The sequence below is a fragment of the Salmo trutta genome, chromosome 10 (assembly GCF_901001165.1).
Source record: "Salmo trutta chromosome 10, fSalTru1.1, whole genome shotgun sequence".
Taxonomy (NCBI): domain Eukaryota; kingdom Metazoa; phylum Chordata; class Actinopteri; order Salmoniformes; family Salmonidae; genus Salmo; species Salmo trutta.
In genome coordinates this window covers 26681633-26703529 of record NC_042966.1, presented here as the reverse complement: position 1 = coordinate 26703529, position 21897 = coordinate 26681633, and the positions used below count along the sequence as shown (strand labels likewise).

At 42.3% G+C, this 21897-nt stretch overlaps 1 protein-coding gene across 1 annotated transcript; it reads right to left on the bottom strand.

Annotated features, from left to right (window-relative positions):
* Nucleotides 1–1589: 1589 nt before the first annotated feature.
* On the bottom strand, nt 1590–21387 carry urb2 (URB2 ribosome biogenesis homolog). The gene is made up of 10 exons (XM_029765130.1): nt 21324–21387; nt 20458–20597; nt 19970–20146; nt 16019–19358; nt 15482–15642; nt 15047–15157; nt 13899–14141; nt 5087–5183; nt 3165–3304; nt 1590–2107 (listed from the first exon to the last, which is right to left on the bottom strand). Exons 2-10 carry the CDS (start codon nt 20581–20583, stop codon nt 1910–1912), a joined length of 4593 nt encoding a protein of 1530 aa, XP_029620990.1. The 5' UTR covers nt 20584–20597; nt 21324–21387; the 3' UTR covers nt 1590–1909.
* Nucleotides 21388–21897: the final 510 nt, after the last annotated feature.

Sequence of the window (21897 nt, the reverse complement as noted above, 5' to 3'; positions counted from 1 at the left end):
CCATACCATGGGTACAAGTTGTCCGTTTACCCTCTCTAGTCATTTGAAGGCCATAAGGGATATTCACTAACACAATAAGGCCCATATATGGCACCCTGTTGACACACAGCAACCCTATGAGAATAGACAGACAGTAATTGTTCTAATTTCTTTGTGTTGTGAGGCAATGTCAGGGTTATGACTTTGGGAGAACTGAGAATGGGAAAGATGCCAGCAGAAGGCTCATTTTAGCAAAGTAAGGAGGGAATGTGTAAGGGAGCCAGAAATGCCCTGCTTCATTATTTAAAGCAGAAGTCTTTCCACTTCGCCTGGATGTCACTGGCCTGCAAGTTTTATATAAACTTTTGGCCAACTGTCAGTGACTGCAGTGGTCATTCACTCTAATTAAATAACCAGTTTAATTAAATAAATGAGCTTCATTGAATCTTATAGGAAACCTTGCCAGGCGAGTTGGTAGATTGAGGCATTGTAAATCATGACAGTTGCAGAAAACCGCAGGGAGAAATAGCAGTCCTGCCAGATATCTGACCTGGCTAAGTAAAAGCTTTGGCTAAATAAACAAAGTCTAAAACTAAAACAATCCGTGTTCATGTAATTACTTCACAATATGTGTTTATGAGATTTAAGAGTAATTAAAATGGAAACTACATGACCATGGTGCTTACCTACGGAACAGCAAGAGGAACTGCCCCTCCCTACCTTCAGGCTATGCTCCAACCCAACACCCAAACCTGAGCACTCTGTTCTGTCACCTCAGGTCTCTTAGCCCTCCCACACATACCCGCTCAGCCCAGTCCAAGCTCTTCTCTGTCCTGGCACCCCAATTGTGGAACCAGCTTCCCCCTGAAGCTAGGACAGCAGAGTCCCTCCCTGCCAATCTTCCGAAAACATCTGAAAACCTACCTCTTCAAACAGTATCTTAAATAGTATTAAACAGTATCTTTCAATCCACCGCATCCACCTATGTCGCACTTCTGCATCTGCGGTGAAAGGTGACAGAGCTAGAGCAGTGTTTGTCAGACCATGAAAGTTGGTCTTCTCACACAATAGTCTGGAGCATCTGAACGGTTTTGGATAAAAGGAAACCGAATAGAGCTAAGCGCAGGCCAAATCCTAGAGGAAAACCTGGTTCAGTCTGCTTTCTAACAGACACAGAGACAAATTCACCTTTCAGCAGGACAATAACCTAAAACACAAGGCCAAATACACACTGGACTTGCTTACCAAGACAACATTGAATGTTCTTGAGTGGCCTAGCTACAGTTTTGACTTAAATCTACTTGAAAATCTATGGCTGGACTTGGAAATGGCTGCCTAGCAATGATCAACAACCAACGTCAGAGCTTGAAGAATTTTTGTTAAAAATAAATGTGCAAATATTGTACAATCCAGGAGTGCAAAGCTCTTAAGAGACTTACCCAGAAAGCCTCGCAATTGCAATCACTGCTAAAGGTGATTCTAATATGTATTGACTCAGGGGTGGGAATACTTTATTTTTACATTTGATTTATTTTTGAAAAACATGTTTTCACTTTGTCATTATGGGGTATTGTGTGTAGATTGGTGACCGAAAAAAACATTTCAATCCATTTTGAATTCAGGCTGTAACAATTTTTAATAAGTCAAGGTGTATGAATACTTTCTGAAGGCACTGTAAATCAAATCTTGAAAATTGGACAGTCTAAAGTTACAGTACATTAGCCATCAATACAAGAAAGACCAAACAAGGTATTCAAATAAACACACTTGAGACATGATTTGTTGTCAATTACCTTTTTTTGTCCCATTACTAAACACACACACAAACATAAAAAATACAATTTACATGTTTAAACAGTTGTTTTAAGAAAAAAACTTGGCTGCTATAAAGAAAAAGTATTTCTGGAAAGCGAGATGGTAGAGGGGAGTGTCAGGCTGTGTATTTCTCCTCTCCTTGCCGCTGGGTTTTATGGTAATGAGTATAACTGCCATAAAGTTCGTTGAACACCTCTCTGACACCCATCTGGAGGGTGGTATTCAAAAACTTAACGTCCTGCTCAACACAGAGGTCCAGGATCCTGTAAACTCCCTCTGTCAGGTGGCTCTTGATGTCTGGTTGCAGAGTAACCTTGAGGGCGTGGAGGAGAGCGGAAAGGAGAAGAGAGGCAAGGGGTTCAATTTGACAGAGTGAGGCTGGGGAAGGGGTATTAAAATGGACTCAGAAACATAATGTTGGTGTGATGAGTGAGCTGGCTGATCAGTGTTTTGCCTCTTTTTTACACCTTTATTTGTGAATGCAGCTGCGGCAGTTCTGAAAGCCTGGTAGGAACATAATGTACTGCCAGCTGGAAACTGGACAGTGCCTCAACAAAACCTTAGAGATGCCAAGGCACATACGGAGGTGTGTTTCTTGGCTTAGTTTACCTGGAAAGAACAATGGTAGCGTTGAACTACTGCTTTAACCAATCCTTTGTTTAATCCTTACTCAAAGAGTTTGCTATTACAAATCAATCCTCATGCATCTTAGAGTTTGCTAAATGACATGTTAGTCATTTCATTTAGCAGACGCTCTTATCCAGAGCGACTTACAGTAGAGGGCATACATTTTCTTCCCTCTCTCTGCCTGTTCCATGGAAAACGCTGACTATGGCACGCAGTCATGTAACGTGAATGCAGTCTCGTAGACCCTAGGAAGAAATGTGGTTTTTCCACATTGAGACAGTGCCAGATATGCTCAGACGGCATCACATAATGAGACAGACAAATATTCTACCAGAGTCTACAGTAAGTAGAGTTCTTTAGAGGACAAGTTGGCGCAGGTTGGGACAAGATTATGGCGGAAATGAAAATGTTGACTTCTCTTTCCTTCAAATCTGAGAAGTCCAGAGGACTTGCCTTAGCAGCTCTAAATGCAATACCAAGCATGGTTTTACTCCACAATAACAAACAGCAATGGATCAAATTAAAATCCTGGTATTCAATGTGCAGATAGTGTATTTCCTTCAGATGTAAGAGCTTGTGATGGATGATAAAGGAAAGAAGGAAGATCTGGAGGCCATTTAAGGCCGAAAATCCATGTTGTTTTCAACCTGCAAAAGTATAATAAAATAGCCTAATCGCCTTTTAAAACTGTGAGCGAAACGTCGCGGCCATCTTCCTTGATGAGAGAAAACCAGAGATCTTACCTTCTGTAGCTCGCTGACGTACTGTGCTACCATAAAGGAGGAGAGGATAGTGAAGCCCTCGGCTGTGGTGGCGATGTGGGAGTACATGCGTTCCACCAGACGAGCACACTTCAAAAGCACCTCCGCATCGATCTCAGGGGCTGGGGAATAGAAGAGCAAAGCTTTTTGAAAACTAGACCACACCAAACACTGAAGGCTAAACATTTATTTCAGCCAGAACTCCAGAAGTGGTACAACTTCTACGAAATGGTGACTGAGCGATGCAGCAGTGTGTGTTCAGAGTGCACGGTTCTCCTAAAACAGACATGGGCTGTATTTCTGATGAAAGCACAGCATTTGAATCAAATCCCACGGGTGCGGGCTGAGAATTAATATATTGTGACAGAGCAGTACAATAAGAATAGGGTTTTGTATAAACTGAGACTTCAATCATGATAGCTAAGAGCAGAATATGGAGCAACAAGAGCCATTTAACCATTCTAATTGTGTATAGACTAATGTTTATGCTCACAGTCTACATAAAACAAACAGTTTAGCCCATTAGACAACAAAGGCCCGGTTGGAACAATTTATCCATCCCTTTTTTCCTCTCGTGACTCATTGGATGTACAGTATAGCTATAGCCACAGAGGAGAAATATGGCCACCATTGTCTGGGTGGCAGGTATTGCCAAACAACCCAGTCTCCATGAAATATATCCCCTGTGAGGGTTACTATATTTCACAGAGCCAGCCAGGAACTAATTACATGACGCACTGAGCCTGACATGCTAGTTAAAACGAATGAGCTGCTCCACTCCATTTTTCCTTCTTGACCCTTCCTCCTCTGTCTGGAACAGGGGAGGTCTGCCCAGATGTCTGCAGTGGTAGCCTTCTTTGGCTATGGAAGACGAACACTAACATTCTTCTCATTAAGAACGTGTTATCTATGATATCAAAACAAATAAACGCCACCTGAAGAAAATTACTGTTGAATAATTGAGTAAGTCATTATTTCCTTTTCGTCAATAACGTCAGGTAAGCTCTGATGTTGTTCCTTTCAGAAACAGGAAAACAATGTATCCTGAATATGCTGATCACATAGCTGAATACAGCTCCTCAACAATGATTCAACTCATACGGGATGCATTTAGCAGTACAGGATTACAGGGTTTTAACAAGGTGTTCATCCACGAGCTTGGCTGGGACTCCAGCTGTGCACTGTGCTTTTCATGTCTCCTTCGACAGTTCTGTCACCCTCAGTGGGATTTTTTTTTTTGTATTTCCCCTCACGTTGTTTTTGATCCAGTCCACGGGGACCAGCAGGGCATACAACCAGCAACAGAAATGTAACATTACTGAAGGAGAAACCATTCTTCTCCTTTCTCTCTTCCCACTGGGTAAGGTCAGCGGATTAAAATAGGCCCAGCTTCATGTGTAGTCTGCTTGGGAATGTGGAGCGGGCACGACCACCTCTTACATAGTATAACATGATACGACTCACCTATAACATAATTCAATGCCTTGAAATACTCTTGCCCAATTAACAGGACTGGTTAGCCTGGTGACAGTATGCTGGCGTCGTTTGACACTGACAGCACATTTCTACAGAGGACTCCCTTGGGAGGAACCCAGGCTAAATATCATGTCAACTTTTAAAACAACAGGCGGTGTCATATTTATCAAGGGGGTGTGATGGTTAAATGCTGAAAAATACATTTAATACACATGAAGATGGGTGGCTGCTCCTCTTTAAATGGGAACCAACAGGAAAATAGAAACTGCTAAATAATTTACTGGAAGAACACTTAGCCAATTCCTGTAATGCCAATGTCATTCCTATCACTTGAGGTTATGAGTTAATGGGTGAATAATTAGATTACTGTATGAAGTGGTGGATGGGTGAGTGAATAAATGATTGAATGCATGAACCGATGGCCTTACCTCTCTCGGCCTCGCCCTTCTGTCTCCCCTCATGCATGATGGAGACCACCAGGCGGTAGAAACAGTTGAGGAAGGACGGTGCCGCTTTCAGCATCACCTGGGTACATACCAAAATAGGGCCACGTGACAAAAAGTTAAACTTAGACAACATTGCATTTGCAAGACATTTAGTCTCTAAACAAGAGAGAAAGAGAGAGGAAAAAAAACTGGGCCACATTTCTCAGGCGCTGCGATATTCCTATGAGTCATCAGTCAGCGAGGTAATAGTTTCCATGCACCCTCCAGTGTTCACGCCAAAGACGTGCCCCTCTCCAGAGCACATCTGCCTCCACTTAAGCGCCCCTCTGGCACAGACCAACAGCCCTTTCCAGAAATTGATTCTGAAGTTTGTCTCTGAGAAAAGAAACTGCTTCATTGCCTACAGCGGGAGGCAGTGGGATATTTTCCCTGGTTACCACCCTCAAAATATGTTCAATGTCAGATTGAAACAGGCTAACTTAGGTGCTGGCCTGGATCCAAGGTTGACGGAGAATAATAGTCAAGGCGAATGGGGAAGGGGTAAGCTAGTCACTGCCTTGGGTACTTGTGTGAAAGGCTGCATCAAGCCAGGGAAAGATTCTGGTTGTGTTCCTCTGCTCAGACTTTGCTGACGCATCTTTCAACGTCTGGATAGGTATTTTTTGTATCAGCTAACATCATATGTTACAGTAACCTGGTGCCCGATGGGATTGAGACTGAAAAACCTGCAGCATAGTTGTGGTCAAAGTACTGCAAATAGGATCATGTTGTTGTGAATTTGGATGTATGATTCAAATTCTGGTACAGCGAGAATTGTTCTTATAAACCTGAGTTGCCAGACAATCTTTCTAAGGGTCAGTCTGTAGATCAGTGGACACTGAATGCACAATATGATTTCCTGGGTAAATGATAAAACACTAGCAACGGTCATCGAAATTGTTAAAAACAATTCTAATAAATGTAACAATTGGACAATGGGTGAAGATTTGTACAATTTTTATAATCCCCAGATATTGACTGAATTATACCACATATTTTTTTTTTACTGGCATGGACAAATAATGAATGTTCAGGGATTTTTGTGGGAATTCAGGTATTACTTTTTTCCCCTTAAAATGTACTTGTATATTTTCTTATTGTATCAGGTATTTTGTGTGTGTGTGTTAAAATAAAGAAAACGGGTGCCTCCCGGGTGGCGCAGTGGTCTAAGGCACTGCATCGCAGTGCTAGCTGTGCCACCAGAGATTCTGGGTTCGGGGTCTGTCGCAGCTGGCCGCGACCGGGAGGCCCATGGGGCGGCGCACAATTGGCCCAGCGTCATCCGGGTTAGGGAGGGCTTGGCCGGCAGGGATGTCCTTGGCTCATCGCACACTAGCGACACGTGTCGGGCCGAGCGCAGTGCACGCTGACCAGGTCGCCAGGTGTACGGTGTTTCCTCCGACACATTGGTGCGGCTGGCTTCCGGGTTGGATGTGCATTGTGTCAAGAAGCAGTGCGGCTTGGTTGGGCTGTGTTTCGGAGGACGCACAGCTCTCAACCTTTGCCTCTCCCGAGTCTGTACAGGAGTTGCAGCGATGAGACAAGATTGTAACTACTACCAATTGGATACCACGAAATTGGGGAGAAAAAAAAGGCGTAAAAATAAAGAAATAAAGAAAACGATACAGTATGTGCTACATTTGCATAAATACACCAAGTGTATTTACATATATGATTAAAGGGGTAGAACAGGATTGCAACCACCAAACACTTGTTCGTCTACCCTACCTGCGCCGTCTAGGCTGCCTCATTAATTTCTGTTGTCACGTCCTCTTGTATAATTCAAAAAGTTTCAATAGCAGGATTCCTTACGATTAAAAATCCTCAATCTTCGTTCTAAATTACAACCATCCCTTTTTTGGGGGGGGGTACAGGTACATTATTCATTTCAAACTCTAAGTTTATACATCGTACCCGTAGGCTGCCACTCAAAAGAAAAACAGTAAGAATAATGTATTTAGTATAAACAAGAAAAGAAAACAACGTCCAATCCCATTCCCCAACCCCACTTCTCCATTCACAGGGTGAATGGCCAAGACAAGAGTGCCTTGTGAACAGGGTATGGTGGCAGGTGCCAGGCACTCCGGTATGATTTGTCAAGAACTGCAAAGCTGTTAGGTTTTTCGCACTTAACAGTTGCCCGAGTGTATCAAGAATGGTCCACCACCCAAAGGACATCCAGCCAACTTGACACAACTGTGGGAAGCATTAGAGTCCATATGCCCAGCATCCCTGTGGAACACTTGACCCCTTGTAGAGTCCATGACGAATTAAGGCTGTTCTGAGGGCAAAAGGGTTCATTATTAGGTATTTTGATATTTTAATAGACAATAACATTTGCTTTTCTTTCAAAAACAAGGACATTTCTAAGTGACCATAAACTTTTGAACGGTAGTGTATATGAATGTATGTATCTATATATTAGATGTCGACCGATTATGATTTTCCAACGCCGATTTTTGAAATGTATTTGTAATAATGACAACTACAACAATACTGAATGAACACTTATTTTAACTTCATATAATACATCAATAAAATCTATTTAGCCTCAAAAAAAATATGAAACATGTTCAATTTGGTTTAAATAATGCAAAAACAAAGTGTTGGAGAAGAAAGTAAAAGTGCAATATGTGCCATGTAAAAAAGCTAACGTTTAAGTTCCTTGCTCAGAACATGAGAACATACGAAAGCTGGTGGTTCCTTTGAACATGAGTCTTCAATATTCCTAGGTAAGAAGTTTTAGGTTGTAGTTATTATAGGAATTATAGGACTGTCTCCTTCCTGAGCCGTTTAACCTGTTTAGGATAGGGGGCAGTATTTTCACGGCAGGATAAAAAACGTACCCGATTTAATCTGGTTATTACTCCTGCCCAGAAACTACAATATGCATATAATTATTTGATTTGGATAGAAAACACCCTAAAGTTTCTAAAACTGTTTGAATGGTGTCTGTGAGTATAACAGAACTCATATGGCAGGCCAAAACCTGAGAAGATTCCATACAGGAAGTGCCCTGTCTGACCATTTCTTGTCCTTCTATAGCCTTTTTATCAAAAATAGAGGATCTCTGCTGTAACGTGACATTTTCTAAGGCTCCCATAGGCTCTCAGAAGGCGCCAGAACGGGGAATGATGACTCTGCAGTCCCTGGGCGAAAAACAGTAGGGCTTTTGGAAAGTGGTCGTTCTGAGAACAATGACACGGGTGCGCGCGTGCATGTTAAGACTCCATTTTCTATTTTCAGTGTTTGAACGAAAACAAGGTCTCCCGGTCGGAATATTATCGCTATTTCACAAGAAAAATCGCATAAAAATTTATTTTAAACAGCGTTTGACACGCTTTGAAGTACGGTAATGGAATATTTTGAAATTTTTTGTCACGATAAGCGCCGGCGCGTCACCCTTCGGATAGTGTCTTGAACGCAAGAACAAAACGCAGCTATTTGGATATAATTATGGATTATTTGGAACCAAAACAACATTGGGTGTTGAAGTAGAAGTCCTGGGAGTGCATTCTGACGAAGAACAGCAAAGGTAATCCAATTTTTCTTATAGTAAATCTGAGTTTGGTGAGTGCCAAACTTGGTGGGTGTCAAAATAGCTTGCCATGATGGCCGAGCTATCTACTCAGAATATTGCAAAATGTGCTTTCACCGAAAAGCTATTTTAAAATCGGACACCGCGATTGCATGAAGGAGTTCTGTATCTATAATTCTTAAAATAATCGTTTTGTTTTTTTGTGAACGTTTATCGTGAGTAATTTAGTAAATTCACCGGAAGTTTTCGGTGGGTATGCTAGTTCTGAACATCACATGCTAATCTAAAAAGCTGGTTTTTGATATAAATATGAACTTGATTGAACAAAACATGCATGTATTGTATAACATAATGTCCTAGGAGTGTCATCTGATGAAGATCATCAAAGGTTAGTGCTGCATTTAGCTGTGGTTTTGGTTTTTGTGACATTATATGCTAGCTTGAAAAATGGGTGTGTGATTATTTCTGGCTGGGTACTCTCCTGACATAATCTAATGTTTTGCTTTCGTTGTAAAGCCTTTTTGAAATCGGACAATGTGGTTAGATAAAGGAGAGTCTTGTCTTTAAAATGGTGTAAAATAGTCATATATTTGAAAAATGGAAGTTTTAGGATTTTTGAGGTGTTTGTAATTCGCGCCACGCTCTATCATTGGATATTGGCGAGGCGTTCCGCTAGCGGAACATCTAGATGTAAGAGGATAACAACAGCGTGGTCCCATGGTGTTTATACTTGCGTACTATTGTTTGTACAGATGAATGTGGTACCTTCGGCGTTTGGAAATTGCTCCCAAGGATGAACCAGACTTGTGGATGTCTACAATCTATTTCTGAGGTCTTGGCTGATTTCTTTTGATTTTCCCATGATGTCATGCAAAGAGGCACTGAGTTTGAAGGTAGGCCTTGAAATACATCCACAGATACACCTCCAATTGACTCAAATTATGTCAATTAGCCTATCAGAACCTTCTAAAGCCATGACATCATTTTCTGGAATTTTCCAAGCCGTTTTCAGGCACAGTCAACTTAGTGTATGTAAACTTCAGACCCACTGGAATTGTGATACAGTGAATTATAAGTGAAATAACCTGTCTGTAAACAGTTGTTGGAAAAATTACTTGTGTCATGCACAAAGTAGATGTCCTAACCAACATGCCAAAACTATAGTTTGTTAACAAGAAATTTGTGGAGTGGTTGAAAAATGAGTGTTTACATACACTCCAACCTAAGCGTATGTAAACTTCTGACTTCAACTGTAATATTGCCTGCTAACATAAATTTCCTTTAACTAAATAGGCAGGTTTAAAAAAAATATACCACTGTGTATTGATTTTAAGGCATTGATTTTTATGGTTAGGTACATTCGTGCAACGATTGTGCTTTTTTCGCGAATTAGCTTTTGTTAAATCATTCCCCGTTTGGCGAAGTAGGCTGTGATTCAATGATAAATTAACAGGCACAGCACTGATTATATGCAACGCAGGACAAGCTAGTTAACCTAGTAATATCATCAACCATGTGTAGTTAATCACTAGTTATGTTAAGATTGATTGTTTTTTATAAGATAAGTTTAATGCTACCTAGCAACTTACCTTGGCCCCTTGCTGCATTCGTGTGGTCAGCCTGGTGGACAGCCTGCCACGCAGTTTCCTCGTGGAATGCAATGTAATCGGCCATAATTGGCATCCAAAAATGCCGATTACCAATTGTTATGAAAACTTGGAAATCGGCCCTAATTAAATCGGCCATCCCAATTAATCGGTCGACCTCTAATCTTGACAAACAGACAATACATCCCTCCCTACCTTGTAGGCTTACCCAGTATTGAAGGCTTGGCAATCTCCGAATGTCATTAAAATGTTTGGTGTTTCGTAACAGATGTGTCTTTCCATTCATAAATTGGCCTCTATACAGTTTGGATTGGTTGATTCGTTTTATTTATCAATAATCCCAGCATCGCCCGGGATTGCCCGGTGGAGGCCGTCATTGTAAATAATCATTTGTTCTTAACTGACATGCCTAGTTAAATAAAAAGGCTAAAAAATATATATACTTAAAAAAAAATGTTTTAAATAGGCCTGCAGTAGCTAAAGCTTAATAATAGCCACACCATACCAAACCTTCACAAACGTTTCTAAACTTTATTAGGGTAATATCAAAAGTAAGTCAAGCTATAGAGAAAAAACGAGCAGGAAAGCAAATGTAAAGCAGTGAAAATAAACGCACTACCATCCCGTGTGCCCCCCAAAAAACACAAACATCGGCAAAAAAGAAAAAGAAAAGTTTGCCCCTCCCCTATTTTGGATCACCCCTCGCCCCAGTAAAATTAGATCTCTCCCTAATAAAAAAAAATAAATCACACCTATACTTTAGATTGTTTGCGAGATCAAACATATCATTATAATTCGAGTGTTCATTTTCAGAAGTTGTTTTAATTTCAGCGCATCTAAAATTGTAAACATTTCAATTGTATGTTTTTAAAATTCCACAAAAAATCAACACCCATCAAAATAAAGTGATCTTTCTTCTCTTTCACTCTAACATGCTAACTACACCGCTTGCCTCGTGTGCGATTGCAAAATAAATGTAGACATACATGTTATTCAATTATTGCACCCACTCTGCTCGTGTGCACCAATGAGCGTCTGATTTGTCAAAGGCTAAAATAGAACTCAGTTCTATTTGTGACGCTGATCGCGCTGCAAGTCCTGCCTCTCATCTCCTCATTGGTTTATAGAAGCAGACACCCACGTGCCATCTCCTCATTGGTTATACCCACGTGGGTGACTGAAAGATCGATGGTGGTAATACATATTTTATGAAAGTTAGTTGCCAATCGCTATATAAGTCCAAAGAAGAAAATCCTGGAAGGAGGAGAGATGACTAGAAATGACTCGGTTGACCGTTTTATCTGTGGATTAATTGTCGAGTAGAGGACCTTGTGCATTTCAGGTAAAATAAACGTTTATATCCCAGGACAAATTAGCTAGCAACTGCAAGCTAGCTAGCTAAATTGCCATAATTGTTTAATGCTTTTCAATTTGTCCCCAAATTAATATAATTGGTTCAGAGTTTGTTTTGATATTTTAACCTGCGTGTCTTGATTGCGTTTGGTGTGGGGGGACAAAATCAATTTGCGCACGATGGCATGTGCACGGCCGGTTTGGGTACGGTCTAAGTGTCGAGACGGTATGTTAAATCCCTGAGAGGCTTTAGCGTTCTTATAGATTCAACAGAAAGACAATCTATTCTATTAAGACCATTTCAGCCATTACTGGAGTGTGTTTGATAGGTAATTACAAACGTTTCCGCGGTTGTAACGTTAACGGGTGGAAAAAACAACAGGAACAAGCAAAAATATAATAGTCACAGGATTAAAATGAAAGCAATCAATCAAAATGCGATTGAAGTGACAAGTGGATTTTGCACTCCTCGAGCACAGTAAATAGAGGGCTGAAAAAGACAGATCCTCAGGTGGACGGTGCATGTGCGTTGCTAAGAACACTAGGCATGCCAACTGTTTCGCTTGCCAGGAGAGAAACTAATATTCCCTTTGCTGCAGTGCACGTCTGCGCTAGCATCTTAGCATGCAACCGTGGTATCTATCTACACGTCTAAACCTTGCATTACATTGTTTATGACACAATAAAGGAAATGCTGTTTTGTTTGACGTGAACAGCAAATGAAACAAATCAGGCACTTGGTGCATGGACATTTTAAAGTGTTCAGGCTTTCGATTACCGAGAAGCCAGGCTTGAGTTTTTAGCATACGGGAAGGAGGGAAATTGAGCAATCCCCCAGCACTGACAATGATTCATCCTCACACCCTGAGGGTGTCTGGGTGAAAGGGACAAATGAGAAGGCCATATTTGTGAATATGAAACTAATCCACAACGAGAGATTAGAAGAGCACAAAACAGGGACTCTTGTGTTGTACTTCAGAGGGGAAATGTGATGCTATCCCCAGGCAAAATGTGCTTTGCTGTAGTGTTATTCAGCACAAGCCACCCTCCAAAATATATCAAAGAACACAGTGGGCAAAGGGCATATTGAGAGACAAGGGTAGCACCATAGTGTTGCCGGAGGACAGCAAGCTTCCGTCCACCTTTGGGTGGTAAATAACCTAGGAGGCTCATGGTTTTCACCCCCTTCCATAGACTTACACAGTAATTATGACAACTTCCAGAGGACGTCCTCCAACCTATCAGAACTCTTCCAGCATGAACTGACTTGTCCACCCAATCAAAGGACCAGAGAAAGAATCTAGTTCTGAAAGCATAAACTACATCTAACTAGCACTGCAGTTCATAAAATGTGGTGGGTAGTTGACTCAAAGACAGACAATAGTTTAACAATTTAATTTCTTTAAAATTGTAAAATTTAAAATCATTTTCACTTACAAAGCTAGTAAATGCAGCTAGCTAGTTTAGCCTACCCAAACACCCAGTTCAAACAGAGGGATGCTATGTAAGCTAGCTGGCTATGACTATCCAACAACACTGAAACTCTTCCAAGCCAAGGTAAGCTTTTGATTTTGCTTACTGACTATACACTAACGTTACTGCACGATTGTAGCAGATTTACTAATGCGTTAATTATATTAGCTACGTTGGCTATGATGTTACTTTAGCTAATATGGTAACAACGATGTAGGCTGTGTGTAGCAGTTATGCTATGGTTTGGAAAGTCTTCTTTTTTTTTTTGCTTGGTCACATACAGCTGATGTGTTGTGCATTGAAGTCCACAAGCGAAGGGAAAAGGTGAGGAGGAGCGCGCTTAGAAGCGAGAAGGAATACAACGTGGCTGCTATGAAAGTGACTCCCTAAACACAAATGCTTTGTTTGTAAATTATGTCTGAGTGTTGGAGCGTGCCCCTGGCTATCCGTAAATAAAATAAATCTATTGTGCCGTCTGGTTGGCTTAATATAAGCAATTTGAAATGATTTATACTATTACATTTGATCGTTAAGTATATTTTAGGAATGACATTTACAGTACTTTTGCTACTTAAGTATATTTAAAACCAAATACTTTTACTCAGATAGTATTTTACTGGGTGACTTTCACTTTTACTTGAGTCATTCTTTTTAAAAGGTATCATTACTTTCTCAAGTAAGACAATTGGGTGCTTTTTCCACCACTGACCATCTGTGTGCCCAAGGTTGAAGTAAAAACATAAAAGACGCATGAAGTGACATTTATCGAACCCAGGCCACTAACCTGCGGGTGACACTGGATGACTGCAAACAGAGCCTCGTGAATGGCCTCAAAGGTAGTGTGGTAGATTTCCATCGTCAGGTGCTCAAGGGGGACAAACTGCAGGGCCCCCAGCACCATGGTCACGTGGTGGGGGTTGGAGAGCATCCCCTCCCCCTGACGGAGCATGGCTGTCAGAGTGTCCAACACTGGCACGGTCAGAGCAGCTGTCAGGGTTGGCTCCTTGCCAGCCTCCTTCACTAGAAACTGAGAGCAGAGAGGACAGTGGGAGTTGAACCAGAGATGAATATAATGAGGAATATGGATTTAAGATGGAGGACAGAAAGAGAGAAACTAGCAAGGAGTGAAGTACTACATCCTGTATGGGTTCTCAAAATGTGATGTCTAAATGTTTTACTATGGTTGTTGACAACAATAAGTAAATAAATGTGGCAATTAAGTAATGAAAGTTTACATTTGGATTTGGCAATAGGGCTAAGTAACCCATAGAGAGAACAGAGAAAAACTGATATACTGGTAGACCAATTAAGGTATGAGACAACATTCCTGTTTGTAAGTGTTGTGAACACAGTGAGGGATTGTAGTTGTGTTGTAACACCTAATGTTAGTTATTCCTGCAGAGTTGCAATGAGGTGAGAAGGGGCAATATTGATAAATTAAACCAGATTCAGCTTGATTAAATGGGACAGCAACAGGGAGGGAGAGACACTTACTGCTGCAGCCCAAAATTGGCTTTCCCCAGCTAAATAAATTCTTCCCCTGTATCAGATCCAAGACACAGGAGACAGTGCAGCAGAGCAGAAGCGTGACATGCTTTGTAACGGACAGCCAGACTGTGGTTCTAATTACAGTGCTCTCTGCAATGCCCAAAGGGGGTTTCTACATTAGATAGGAAACACATTTACCCTTTAAGTCGATGATAAGTCTATGCCAAAGCCAATGCTTTGTTTTGTCCCTCTTGAAGCATGGATGCAGGTTTTTAAGTGAGAAAGACGCAGGTTTTTAAGTGAGAAGGGTACATTGTACCTTCAACATAATTGGATTTTGAGTGATTCTAGCTCAAATAATATTTTTCAGTGGCATCAATTGATTTAGATAAACAATCCTTGTTGATCCAAACCAGCACATCAAATGTCACAGTGAATACTTACTACTAAGGAAGATATGATCTGAGGTGCAATGAGCCAGAATGCCTTTAAGCAGGTTTCTGGAAGCAGGCTGCTGGCAAGCAACTTCATTATCGTCACAGTTGAAAGGACTTCCTGCAAAATACAGTGTGCTCTTTGTAGTGTGTCAACAAAGCCCACATAAACATTTTAGGGAAAATCTCTGTAGAGGAGAACTGAGAAGAGGGAAAATTGAGGGATTCCTGTGCTGAAGTATTTATTAGGAAAAATATATGGCTAGGTTTTAAAGGTGGTGTTAACTACAATTTAGTAGCCCATATAGAAAATGTTATCCAGACTTCAGTGTTTAAGTATTCAGGACACCAAATACAGTAGCTTGTAACTCAGATAGCATAATTTTACAGTAGCTAGTAATATCACAACTTGTACAGTAACACTTGCAGTAAATATAACACTTACCCTATGACAGCCGCTCCTGAACTTGGAGGTATCCAGTCCGTCTCGGAGCAGCAGCAGCAGAAGGTGGAACTGTTCTGGGGTACTCCTGACCAGCAGCTGGTCCAGAAGCTCCTTTACTGGCTCCTCCAGGTACCTCACCTCTGATACTGACAGCCACGGGGCTAACACAGAAGAGTTATGGTTAACATAAAATAATACTATCTATCCATAAAGCTATCATTTTATTTATCCATTACTGGGAAATTGAGATGGTTTCTAAATGTACAATTCTTTTGAATAATATTTTTTTATAATCATTTGTATTATTATTTTGTGTTCAAGAGAAATTCTGTGCAAATTCTTAATTATGTCTGTTTTAGTTATCAATGTCTGTCAGCGATGGTACAGGAAATGTACTTTGACATTTACTTGAGGGCTATTTTACAGATATTATGAGCAGTAGGAAATCACACAACGCACACAGGTGAGCATCTCAGAATACACTGTACCAAGTCTGATAAAAAAAAATATGTATTGTTGTGGAATAAGAGCGCGTACCTGCAAGCAGTTTGTGGACATTCTGCAGAATTGCCACAAAGAGCTCCTCCTGGCCTAGTGCTTTGGTAATCTCTGCAGCAGCGTAGTACGCTGAGAGGAAGTGGAGCGATGAGACCAGGAAGTCCATGGGGCGCTGGGATGGGCACAGCTCTCTGAGGATCTGCTGGCTGAAGCTCCTGTACATGCCCATGTGGCTTAGACTCTCCTGTGTGATGCCCTCGCTAGGCTCATCTTGGGGGTAAGCACAGGCCAGCTCGCTCCTCACCATCCCGGTCACCACATCCACGGAGAAGGCCTGGTGTAGCAGACTGCCTGTCTGAGCCCTCAGGCTGGCCTGGATGGCAGGGCCCATGACAGCAGTGGTCTTCCCCAGTAATTGACTCAGGGTCTCATCTAGCTGCTTGGTTGTCCTGAGGCTGGATGTCATGGCCTGGCACAGTGTGTTCATAGACGCAAGCAGGAGCTGTATGGCGAACAGGCCCCCTGTTTCAATGTTTCCTGGGAGAGAAGACAAAGCCATAACGGCCACCTCACTATTGACCAAGTAGGTGGTGAATTTCTCCAGGTTAAGGCGGACACTGCTCTTTCTGTGGATTATCAATAGGATCAGGGACTGGATGAAATCCTGGACGGTTTTTAGGAAAGTCAGCCAAGCAGAGCTGTCTACAGTTTGAAAGAGGCCCTTATTGCTGTGTGAAAAGAGAGCTGTCAAAGCTGCCTCCAAGAGGCTACTCCCATGCACAATCTTTAAAACATGATGGGAATTATTCCCTGCCAGAAGCAACCCCATGAGACTGAAGAGCTGATTCAGCAGATGTATTGTTACGGCAGGCTTCACATCATTATGTAGCTGTGTGTCTGTGACCATGAGGATTAAGAGCAAAAAGATCCCTGAAAAGTCTTCAGAGGACATTCCATCTGGGTTAAGAGCATTGGTGACTTGAAGTAAGCTTAAAAGGTTATCGGCTTGACGTTGAGATAGGGTTATAGAGGCTCCAGTCGTACTAGAGCTCAGTATGTGTTGGGCTATGGCCTCCAGTCTCTTCAAAGCAGAATGGGATTCACTGACATCACCGTCTGACTGAGTTACTGCACTTCCTTTGTCTCCAGCTGTTGAACAGCTTAATTCACTCAACTTCATGAGTGCAGGACAGACAGAGGCCATGTCTGGGTTGCCGTTGAGAATCCCCAAAATCCTTTGAGTGACACATCTGACAACAGCAGAGTAAATAGTGGGTAACTCGACAAGAACAAGGCTCTCAAGCAGATCTTTGGAAATGAGAGAGACAGACAGCCTCTCAGTGGTGTCATCTGGTGTCTTCTGAAGTAGGGAGCTGAGGAGAACATCAGCTATATGACACACTTCCTCCTCAGTGAGGAATGGCGAGATCATTGGTAGGTTTGTGGTAACGAGGTACCAATGTGCCACTGGGTACGTGCTGGCATCCACACTACTGACCTGACGGTCCCATAGCTGGTCACTGTGCTGGCAGAGTTGAGGATCTCCTCTCCCCACAATGTACTGGGCTGCTAAGCGGAGAACATCTGAAGCTCTAGTCTGTGCCAAGAGCTCGTTGCTTAGGATAACTTTCTTCATTTGTTGGAGAGTGAGCAGTTTTTGCAGGAGGTGGGTCATGGGGCTACAGTCCTGGCCGATGGGAGAGGCCTGATCTTCACCTGTCGCCATCACACCAGAGAGGAGAATACCTATGTCGTCTAGTATGTTAACACTAGCTGGGTCCACTGGAGATGTGTATTTCGTACAGTGAATCTGAAAGAGGGTGTCCACCTCCACCCAAGTGTACTTGAGCAGAAGGCCTGCATCTTGGACTTTCTGACACCCAGGGACCTCTGGGGCCTGGCCTTGAGCCAGCTGCAGCACTGACTTCACCACCTGGAGCATCTTCTCCATCAGAGCCTGGGTTTGCCTCACAACAGGAACTGGTGTGCTGTTGTCCAAAGTTTTCAGGCTGAACAACACAGAGTACAAGAGCACACTCAAGGAGAACAACTTCAGGGACAGGTCTCCGTTTCCTTCCAGATCCGGGAGTACATAGCTTGTTACGTTCTCTAAAATGAGGCAGCATATTTCCAGACTCTGGCTGGTGGGGTTGTCCAGAAGGCATGTACTGAGCGTTCTATGCACTGCCTCTGGGAGAACGGGCTGTCGGAGCTCATCCATTGCTGGGCGGCAGATGACAGCCAGGAGCTCCTCGAAGAACTTGGGGAGCTGCCTCAACTTGGCGTAGATCTGGAGAACAGAGGAGATGAGGGCCTCACGTGCCTTCCTAACCCGTGGCTCTGTGCAGTCGGAATCAATCCATCCTGCCGACAGCAGCTCGTCCAGGTCCGGCTCTATGATCAGGTGGTTGAGACTGAGCAGGGCTTTTAGACAGCGGTACCATGCTGATATGCTGGGCTGGGCATTGTCGAACAACAGCCTCACCACCTTCCTGTAAAAAATCAACTGAACCTCCTTGTACTTTATCCTGTCAGCCGCCACATTGTAAATGTCTGCCGTCAAGCATAAATTCAAGAGGTTCTCCAAAGCCAGCAGAGCTAAGCTCCAGTTTTCACCATCAAACAGGTCTTTGAGAGTTACCTCATTTGTGAAATCCAAGGCAGCGATTAACTGTGTTAACATGTGAAAGCAGAGTACTTTATTATCTCCTCCTTTACAGTAGGCATCCAGAGAGAACTTGAAGAGCAGTGGGAGGGAACTCGACCTGACCGCAAAATGGAGATCAGTGTCACAGTACCCTTGTGCACAAAGCTTTGAGAGTATCGAGTTGACTGGGGAGAGTAGGCCCTTCCCTGCAGCTCCCTTCTTCATCCCTGGCTCCTCCTTTGAGAGGAGCTCCTCCTTATAGGCCTGGAGGTGGTCTGGCAGGAAGAGGGCAGACTGCAGGATGGTGTCCACTTTCCCACGGATGTCCCTACTCAGGTGCTGGCGGACACGGGGGTCATCCTCAGCCATCCAGGCCCTGGAAGTCAGTAGGTGTCTGAGCAGGAGGAGGTGCTGGAGCAGGTGTGTTGTGACTTGGGCAAACACGCGGTTGGCGTTGGCCTGCTGCTTTTGGACCGCGAGGTAGCTACTCAGGGTAAGGAGGAGGACCTCAAACACCTGGGGTGTCAGGGGGTCTGTGGCTTGCTGCTGACTGAGCTTGGAGCAGCCCAGGGCACACAGCTTGGCCAACAGCTCCACCAGTAGCTCGTACTTAGTGGTGAATGTGACAGAGAGGACTGAGGAGGAAAGGATGCCCTGACAGCAGCTCAACACGGTGGAGACAGACGCTGAGGAGGTCCCTGAGGCAAACTCCTGAATCCTTTCAATTATAACCTGGAAAAAAAAATCACCTGTCAAAAATCAATACATTCTTTAAAACAGGAGTGCATTTATTTTTATTTTTTTTACAATTATTTGACTAGGTAAGTGAACTGAGAACACATTCATTTACAGCAATGACCTGGGGAATAGTTACAGGGTAGAAGAGGGGATGAATGAACCAATTGTAAGCTGGGGATGATTAGGTGACCGTGATGGTATGAGGGTCAGATTAGGTATTTAGCCAGGACACAGGGGTTAACACCCCTACTCCTTCAATAAGCGCCATGGGATCTTTAGTGACGACAGAGAGTTTAACATCCCATCAGAAAGATGGCACCCTACACAGGGCAATGTCCCCAATCACTGCCCTGGGGCATTGGGGTAATTTTTTTTTTAGACCAGAGGAAAGGGTGCCTCCTACTGCCCATCCAACACCACTTCCAGCAGCATCTTGTCTCCCATAAAGGGACCAACCCTACTTAGCTTCAGAAGCAAGCCAGCAGTGAGATGCAGGGTGGTATGCTGTACCATCAATGTCCTTATCTTGAAAAGCATCAAACTAACTTAAGCTGCTAAAAGTGTAGCGATTACATACTGATCATCGGCACTTACGACCAACTTACCTGCGCTACTGCCAAACGAAGGCTGATGGTTTTTCCTTGGCTCAACACACTGTGTAGCTTTTTGCTGTGCAAAATATCATCCAGGTAGATCCACAAGCCTTCCACCACCACCTGTGGCAACTCCACTTTCTTACTGTAAAAGCCTGTCAATGCATGACTTATCCAATCAAAGAGTACCTGTAAGGAGATATAGGACACAGCACTTCAATATAAAACAAATAAGGTTTACAGAGACAATAGGATAAACATGCTGGTATAATTCACCTAATATCTGATGAAGGGCAGATGTGTTACATTTTTACATTTACATTTTAGTCATTTAGCAGACGCTCTTATCCAGAGCGACTTACAGTAGTGAATGCATACATTTCATACAATTTCATGCATATCATACATTTTTTCTGTGCTGGCCCCCCGTGGGAATCGAACCCACAACCCTGGTGTTGGAAACACCATGCTCTACCAACTGAGCTACAGGGAAGTGTTACCTGTTCTTTGTTAGGAAGTAAGCACTGTGATGAAATCCATGCAAAACGGGCAAGCTTCAGTTTGTCCACCCAGGGTGTCTTGGGGTTTTTGAGCTTCAAGTGAATACCAGAGTACATGGCAGCCATATCTGAAGCCTGGCCTGTGGAGAAATTGACCTGAGTCAAAACAGTCTTCAGACTAAAGGACTTATCTTATTTGGCCAGTAGAGGGAGACGTTAACTTAAAGTTAAATTCTGACTGCTTGGTATTATGGAGCAAGCTAGTGAATGGACTTGAAACCGCAAGAATCCACATGATTGTGAAATAAAAATAAAATAAATGTGTATGTCATATGCACCATATACAACCGGTGTAGGTAGACCTTGCCGTGAAATGCTAAATGTACGATGCCTGGAGTGCACTGGTCAAACAAATTTGTAATCAGATTTGTTTTATAGCAAGTAGCATTGACATAGTATTACTACATGATGAGCTATTACTGTTCTAGTACAGATATACAAATATTTAGTACTAGCTTTAGTTACTAACTCGCCACGGTTGTTTCTGCAATGCTAACATCTGTCAAAAATGACATGTCAAGTCGAAAGAAGTAAATAATACAAGTTAAAGTCATTCATATTTAGTGTGTCATGAGGTTGTAACAAAATCGAAAGAGACGCTAGAAAGAACAAGCGAGAATCTACTTGATCAACGGCTAGCATGCACGGCTAAGCTAAATCATGTTAAGCTAATCATGGGTCTTTCAGCTGTGCTTTTAACTAAGAAAACACGAGGCAATGTCTGAACAATTCAAACACTACTCATTTTAATAAAATTATGAATTATAAACCGACTTTGTTAGCAAATTATGTTAGATGTTACTTACTATTTTAACACCAACACGTGTTCCGGTGTTTTTACAGACAAACTTTAACCTTTACCCTTTGAACTCCACTGTCTCCAGACAAAAACAATCGAGTGCTGATGATTGCTCACTTTTTTTTAACGTAAACTTAATTTAACTAGGCAAGTCAGTTAAGAACAAATTCTTATTCTTAGTTCATAGTTATTCAGGGGGAAAAATTATGCCATTTGTCCATATACATTTGAGAAATTAACCATCTTTAAAGCACTTAAAAGTGGAACATACTGAGAAATATTACAGCAAATGATGGATAAATTACTTTATATAATTATATAAAAATTATTTGGTTACTTTTTCCACTATTAATAATAAACTCAGCAAAAAAAAGTAACATCCCTTTTCTAGGACTTTCAAAGATAATTCGTAAAAATCTAAATAACTTCACAGATCTTCATTGTAAAGGGCTTAAACAGTGTTACCCATGCTTGTTCAATGAACCATAAACAATGAATGAACATGCACCTGTGGAACGGTCGTTAAGACACTAACAGCTTACAGACAGTAGGCAATTAAGGACACAGTTATGAAAACAGGA

What these genes read in the sequence shown, in the direction of transcription:
- urb2 (XM_029765130.1), bottom strand. Translation starts at nt 20,583, where the DNA reads ATGGCTGCCATGTACTCTGGTATTCACTTGAAGCTCAAAAACCCCAAG. An exon ending in TCATCCAGTGTCACCCGCAG is followed by an intron (nt 5,184 to 13,898) that starts GTTAGTGGCCTG and finishes GTATGTACCCAG; the next exon opens with GTGATGCTGAAAGCGGCACC. An exon ending in GAAGGGCGAGGCCGAGAGAG is followed by an intron (nt 3,305 to 5,086) that starts GTAAGGCCATCG and finishes TCTATTCCCCAG; the next exon opens with CCCCTGAGATCGATGCGGAG.